The sequence below is a fragment of the Arachis duranensis genome, chromosome 3, assembly GCF_000817695.3.
Source record: "Arachis duranensis cultivar V14167 chromosome 3, aradu.V14167.gnm2.J7QH, whole genome shotgun sequence".
NCBI lineage: Eukaryota > Viridiplantae > Streptophyta > Magnoliopsida > Fabales > Fabaceae > Arachis > Arachis duranensis.
The window spans coordinates 4,795,157-4,803,461 of record NC_029774.3 but is presented as its reverse complement, the minus strand read 5'-3'; the positions used below and the strand labels follow the sequence as shown (position 1 = coordinate 4,803,461).

The following is an 8,305-nucleotide window of genomic DNA, read 5'->3' as shown; positions in this document are numbered from 1 at the left end:
AATATAAATAAATTATTTTAAATTAAAATTTTTTATTTTAATCACAGGAGTTAATTTAAAAATAATATATTTATTTTTGTTATTTTAAAAAATGTTATTAATATTTTTTGGAAATTAATTTATTTGTCACTTTACTCATTTAGTTAATCACAAATCAATTGCTTAATTAATTTGGGCCAAATAAAAAAATATTGCAAAAATAAATAGTAAATCGATAAAATCAATTAAAACAGTTAAATTTGTTAAATGGGTCTAATTTTTTTATTAGAGAATTAGTTTTAATTAAAAACTTGAAAAATATATTAGAAAGTAGTCAAAATAATACAATACAGAGAAAACAGAGACGTATACTTGGATATACTCATTTGATGCATCATATATGCAATGTGCACCAGTGCACGTACATCCAAAGAGAATTGATATTATTAAAAGTTCAATTCATGCTTGTCCACTTTCACAAACATTCAAATGCAAATTGCAAAAATTGTCTTTGGTGAATATAGTCAAACAAACACATGATTTCAGCACATTAATCACTACAAATTAAACTATATAAGGATCAAAACACACAATTCATTAAAAAATAAATAAAGATGAAAGGGGTGAAATATATATAGAGAACTTGGTCAATATTACCATTATCATAAATTCATAATTAATATATAACAGAGGAAGATGACAACACCAACAACAACAACAATAATAATAATAATAGTGCCTCATTTTTTTTACAGAACCAGCAACAGTAGCACCTAACAACCCTCACCTTTTTTTTATGATACACATTTCATTGATTATTCCTTAGAGAAATAAACTTATCATCACTATCACCATTGATAGAGTGATTACAATTTCTCAACAACAGACTCAAGAACCTTAAATTGAAAAACCAATAATACCCCTGAATTCATCTATAGACTCCCAAAATCCAGATCTCAAGACTAGAGACAAGACGAAAAAGTTAAGTCTCTATTTATGTATGTTTCAGTATCTCTGTATTTTCTGTCTTGAGAGAATTACCAAACCAGCCTCAGTATTGTAACATGTCGGATGCTGAGGCCATAATGGGTTGGTTGAGAAAGGCCATGTTCAAAGAGTTGTTGAAGAAGCTATTAACTGGCTCCATGAATGACCCTCCTGAAGAAGAACCATAAACACCATTGCTAGTGTTATTGGCATTCAAGAAGTCAATGATCTCATTGAGTGAGTCCAACCTGTGACTAAGTTCCTCAACCTGAGCCCTAAGAACAGAATTCTCGGATTCAACATTCAGATATTGCTGCGTAGTGATGTTGACGCTTGTGAGGATCTGTTGATTCTCCTTCCTTAACGTTGCCACCTGAGAAACAAGATCGTCAAGGTGCTTCTGCTTCCTCATCCTCGACCTCCTCGCCGATTCGCGGTTTGATATCATCCTCTTCCTCTTCCTTTGATCCATCAAAGCCTGCAACTCCTCCTCAGAACCCGAGTTCTGAAGCACAAGAGTTGATGAACCTGAAGACGTTCCACTTGAAGACGCCATAGAAGTAATATATATTGGTTATGTTATCAACAAAGACTCTAAAAACACGGACACTGACACGGACACAGAACACTCAGGACCCAGAAACAAAGACGGAAAATTTATAAATTTTTATTGAAGAGATTTTGTTATTTTATTATAATATGTAGTGGGAAATTAAAATAGGTGAAGACGGTTAATTAAGAATCATGAAACGTAGTAGAGCCAGTAGAGGAAAGCAACGGAGAAAGATTGAACAAGATGGGTCCTGCGCCTAACAGTGGAATTGATCATACACCCGGAAAGGAAGATCTCACTGAGAATCGGATACATGAATATCAAACATCAACAACAAGATGTTGGACATTTAAAATCCGTTCAAAATTCCCTTCAAAAAAAGAAGAAAACTAAAGGGTTTCAAACTCTGTTTGATGAAGAAGAAGGAAGCAGCTGAAGAGCATGTGGAAGCTAAGAAAGGGTTGGTAAAGAAGAAGAGATATGAGGGACCATATATGAATATATGATTATATTATTATTGTTGTTATTATTATGGAGAACAAAAGAAAAATATCTAGAAAGGTGTGAATGAATGAAGAGATGAGAAGAGAGGAGAAGAAAGTGGAAGGGGAGTATGTGTGTTTCGTCTCAGGAATTTATAGAACTTAAAAAGTTAACAACTTGCAGTAAAATAATAAATAATAATTATTATTTTCTTTTATTTATATCAAATCCAGTAGACAGAAAACAGAGAATCAAACCAAAGTAGTCTCCATTTTACTTTAGGGGAAAATATTTTATTTTTTCATTTAGTTAATTTTATTTACTATCTTGCAATATAGTTGAATATAATTATGATATTTAGAGATATAATGTTAATTAATAATAATATATTATAATATTTATTAGTAAGTGGGAACAACATTCACAAACAACAATTCCAATAAGGAAAATAATAATAAGAAGAACAAAACAAAAATAGGACTTTTATTATTATTTTATAAGGAGATGTGAGGAGACATTGGTTGAAGCAGAGGTGGTAGGAAAAGGATAGGAATTAAGAGTGTGTAGACATATATAAAAAGAAAAAAGGAAAATAATAAGAACATAGGAGAATTGAAGAATGGGACTAAGAGAGAAGACAGAAGAATAAAGGGGTCCATATACAGCTGGGAACCAACAATCATAGAGAAATGTATGATCAAATTAAATTTGAAAATACTTCCAAAAGCAGCATCACACTCTCACTCTCACAGAAACTGTTTCTGCATAGCACTCTTCATAGCATAGCAGGTTTAGAGGGCTAAGTAATTTGCTCCATCTTTTTCACTTGTCCCCCACAATCACATAAATTGAAAAGTCTCTGTGTCTTTCATATGAATATGACCCCATGGCCAGATCAAACAATTAATTTTTCTTTTCTAATAAATCTGGTTCTCATCAGAATTATAAACCAGATTTTTTTCTATGCATAATAAATGTTATTTGTAACTATTCTAATTTGCCTGACATTCAATTATGCAGGCTATTTTTTGCATATGCATATTGTGTGTATTATGTCTGTTATGGAGATTAGAAGTGCTAGACCTGAATCTGGTGGTTGTTTTTTTGAAATGTAAGGAAAAAGATTGGACCACTGATTTTTTTGTTAGTGAAAGTAGATACACAAATCGGATGGTTTGATTTGTATGAAAAAAAAATTGAATTTGTATATAGGTAATTTGATCGTTCTATTTGTTTATTGGAAATTATTTTTCAATGTGTAAATAAAACTCAGACCAATCGATTTGTTATATATATTTATGCAACTCGTACTCAACTTGCCAGTTCATATTCATGCGAGGAAAAAAATAGATGATAAAGTCGTATTAAAAGTACATTATTTTTGTCAGATTTTGTTACAAATATCTGAAAGAGTAAAATTTGTTTGTGAAAATTCATTAGATATTGTTATTTCACTCATAATCTTATTTAGAGAAGTAAAATGTGTGATTTGTGAGAAGATAGATTCTGAAATGTCAAGAAAAATATCATGTATTTTATATAGATATTCTATACCAGTATTTGGTGGATGCGTTCAATTTCAAACCAAATATGTAACTGATACGGCGAGTATACAAGAGATGTTTTCAATGTATATTGAAAGTCGTTCTCAAATGTCGTTCATTGAGTTGTATATTGAGTTCGAACAATCTGAAGTCGAACGAAATATTAAACGGAAAAATTACAATAGTGACAGTGAGAAAGAGTTTGAAAGCAATTACGAGGTCGTTGGTTCGGATGGAGATGAAGATCAAACTAATGGTACTATGGAGATAAATGTGGCAAAAATAGAAAATGCACTAGCAAACTAACATCCATTTGAGGAGCTATTTTTTAAGCGCGTTTTAGATTTGGAAACCATGCATATTCTGAAATTTTCTGAATATATAAATGCAGGCACGTAATTGCTTATATTTATACGAGATATTAAAATTTTATTATAATTTATATTGATTAATTACTTGATATGAGTACTTTTTATGAAAATATTTATTATATTTATTTATTTGGTTAAATATAATTAGCATTTATGTACGTATGCTTGATATTTTTATATTAATATTCATATCTTGATTTGAATATTTTTTATGGGAATATTTACGTATAACTTTAATATAAGTTCATAATAATTTATTTATAATTTATAATTTATAGGTAAATTTTATTTTTAATTTTACTTATTAAATATTTATTGCATAGTGTTATTGTAGTATAAATTCCTATTGTGATGGATATAAATTTGTCGTGGAAATGAAATTCAGTTTTAAAAAAGCTATTATTATGGCGATAAAAGATTATATTATCTGTAGATGTATAGATTATCAGGTGTATGAGCCAGAATTGTTGATATTTTATGCTAAGTGTACACAGTATAGGTCAGGTTGTAATTGGCTGATTAGAGTTAGTATGATCCGTAAAAAGTACTGTTGAACTATAAGGAGATATAATGATAATCACACTTGTACCAAAGCCACCATATCTTTGGATCATTTGAATTTGGATTCAAACACAATTGGAAAAGCAATAAAGCTGTTGGCAGAGGCTGATCTTCTGTAAAGATAAAATCAGTTATTGCAGAAGTACAGTCGAAATTCAATTACACCATAAGCCATCGCAAAGCATAGTTGGCTAAGTAAAAGTCAATGAAAAAATATTCGAAAGTTGGGAAGTATCATACGAAACTTTGTCCATTTGGTTTTAGGCTATGTGTCATAAGGAGCCATCAGCAGTCATCTATTTTAAAAATATGTCTGCATATCAAAGTGATAACTGGGTAACTAATATCCGGGTATTATATCGATTTTTCTGAAATTACTATCCTTACATTAGAACATTCAGACATTGTAAGCTAGTTGTTCAAGTAGATGTGACTTATTTAAAATTTAATTATATAATCAGATAATAGAAATAATTGATAATATAAAATTCAAGACGATCTACATCGTTAATTTTTTACTTCTTTGACATTGTAATTAATTTTTAATGACACTTGAAAAAAAGTTTATATTGATAAAGAAGAGAGAAAATGGTGATTGAAATTTGAAAAAAAAAAAAAAAGACTTCAGAAAAAGAGAATGGGGTTTCACAAGTGGAGTGTGTTGCACGAGGAAAAATATCACCGTGCTGGGCTATCATGCATGTGCAACAAATAGCTGGTGTAACATAAATCGGACGATCTGATTTATGTATCTTAAATCGGACCGTCTAATTATTGTACCTAAATTTGGATTGTCTAATTAATTTGATCCTCACACTACAGCTACATAAAACACTATAAATTTTCATATGTGTATCTTATATCATTCTCACTTCCATATCTAAGTTAAAAAATACAATTATATATGTGTTCTTACGCTTAATTTTTATACTCTGTTTTCCAAATTTTCAATTACAAAAAATATGTCAGTGTAGTATATTTTTTTTTGTGTGTCTCGTCGTATCATTTAACTGAATGTAGATGAAAAAGAATTTTGTAAATTTAGATATAAATAACAATAATATTTGGGAGGTAATAAAAAATAAATTTAAATATATATTTAAATTAACTATTAAAATTAATTATTAGTATATAATATTTATTAAAATATAAAATATATATTAAATATGAATTAATCTATATATTATGAAAATATATAGTAGTATACAAAATATTTTTTATTCGTTAATTATCACTAAAATGATTCTGTAATTTTACGTATTATAAAACAGAACTTTGATATATGTGATAACGCATATAATAGAATAATTATTTAAAACTTTTTTGATCTTCATATAAATAAAATCTTTGTTGTCTGCCTGAAATTGATATGGGGTAGTCAATATTAAAGTAACATTTGGTGGTTCATACTTCATATTCCATATACCTTATGTTTGGCTAGGGAGGGTAATTAATGTGCTAATTGAAATGCAAAATTGGAAGCATGTATATGGTTCAATGAGAGCTTAGAATCATTTGGGAATAGACGATGCAGCAACACTAATTATATGATGGAATGGAATTCTTAAGGGGCTAACTTCGTATAATTTTCTAACAAGAATGTGTATCATAATTTTATTACTTTTTAATAAAAAATTTATTGAAACTAGTTATAGTAAAAAGTACGTATTAATACAAACGGTAATGCTTGTTATAATAATTAATGAATGTCAAATAAAATAAGTTTGGATTGATTTTGGCTAATTTATTTAATAAAAATAAAAGACAAATAAATTCTAGAACATTAAGAAATTCTTAATTAAAATTAATTACTTATAGATTCTTGACCATTGAAAACCTAAGACACAAATCCTTTTCTTTAAAGACATAAATATCTCCATCAATCAATAATCAAATTAAAAATTGATAAACAATTAATTATTTTACTTAAAACTTATGTGTTTCTCAAGAAAAAAGATTATCAACCTATTTATATTTTTACTCCTTTTTATTCATCTAAATTAAGAATACAAGAATATAAAAGTATTTTATAAAAATTAGTATTTTGAATTTTAATAATAATGCATGAAACTGTAAACAAGTGCTCTATGAACATTTTTTTATTTTTTATTCGTTAGAAAAGAAAAAAAAAATGTTGTTTAATAAAACTTTTCCAAAACCAATGAGATCTTTTTTCCCCTTCCAGCTTTCAATACACTGTACGGAACCAAAGGCTGCAATCAGCAGTGCCGCACGTTGCTCGTTCGTTTCACCGTTGCATCTGCAAGTGGGAGACCGCAAAACCCACGGAATCCAACGGCGCGTATGAACACGCGCCAACCCCGCACGCAAGATCTGCGAGTCAGGGTTCAGAAAGCTGCGCGTGGCGGTTCCCACACTGCTCTCCGTGGTCATATGTAGTGGCGAATCTGGCATCAATGCGTCGCTGTCTCCCACTTGCGATAGGAAGCGCGTGATGTCACCTACGGTGCTAGTGTAGCGAGTGGCCTGAACGCTCGAGAAGTGAGATGGAAATTTAGGGTCAGTAACGTTGTGACACGAGTCACTTGTTGGCTGTTGGAGTTTACAAAACGAAATGAAATTTATTGTTTTTTAATAAAATATATTTTTTGTTTTTTAAATTTGTCAAAAAAATTTTAAAATATTTTCAACTCTTATTTTATTTTAATTTTGTCTTTAAAATGATCTATTTGCATAACAAATATTTTTAAAGTTAAATTTTTGAAAAATTTAGGACTAATCAGTAATAATACATGACAATTATGTTTAATATATTTGTGTTAAAAGTTATTTTTATAAAATTGTTGTTAATTAAATTTTAAATTTTTTAAAAAAATAGCTGTAAAAGATATATTTGATACAATTTAAAAATTTTTAAAACAAAATAAAATTTAAAGATATTTTTTAAAATTTTTAACAAATTTTTAAAAAATATATTTTATCATTTTTCAATAGTCTTATACAAAGATAATATCATTCTTATTTTTTATATTATTATTCAAAATAAATTTTAATACATTTCTCAAGTATTATATATACATTATAAATTATATTAAATCAGACACTCATAAAATATATACTGAGATAATTAAAAATATATATTTTTAAAATAAAATATATATTTATACATAAATATATAATAATTAATTTTTAATATTCACATAAAATTTTTTAAATTTTATTTTTGTTGTTGTCGTCTTTGGAGGTGTGATTTGATGTAGCCTACCAAATAAATATCGCTTTTTGAAATTGGGGCCCCAGCATATTGGGCCTTCATCATTGAGTTCACTTGAAACTTCAGAAGAGTTGAGACACTCCATTAGAGCACAGGAATTCTCTCCTCTAGATTTCTTTTATGGCTGCTTGTCATAAATAATAAATAATAAATACAGATCAAAGGTGTTTTTCTTTTCTAACAGACAAGATCAATTTCTATTGTAGTACTAATTATTTAAATAATTAAAATAAAAATAATAAATATAATTACTGATGTTTTTATAATATGTTATTCGAAGTTTAGTTTAGACAAAAAAAAATCAAATTTATTTGTTAAATATTATTTTTTAATGTATAAGTTAAAAAACAATTCATAATTAAAAACTAAAAATTAATAATATACGAGAAAATAAAATTAATAACTTCATAAATTTTAACAACATCAATAAAAAATAATATATAATTTCAGTTGTAACTAATTAATAACAACATTACTTAATATAAATAAAAATATAGTTTAATAATATATTTGACAATGCACATTATGAAATTGCGTCACACTTGATAAAACTAAACATTTTTTTACTCTATAAATATTAATTTACATACTT

At 27.8% G+C, this 8,305-nt stretch overlaps 1 protein-coding gene across 1 annotated transcript; it reads right to left on the bottom strand.

Moving 5' to 3' along the window:
- Nucleotides 1-612: 612 nt before the first annotated feature.
- LOC107476645 (bZIP transcription factor 11) lies at nucleotides 613-2,131 on the bottom strand. The gene has a single exon (XM_016096496.3). It carries the CDS (start codon nucleotides 1,520-1,522, stop codon nucleotides 1,031-1,033), a length of 492 nt encoding a protein of 163 aa, XP_015951982.1. The 5' UTR covers nucleotides 1,523-2,131; the 3' UTR covers nucleotides 613-1,030.
- Between the last annotated feature and the right edge of the window lie 6,174 nt (nucleotides 2,132-8,305).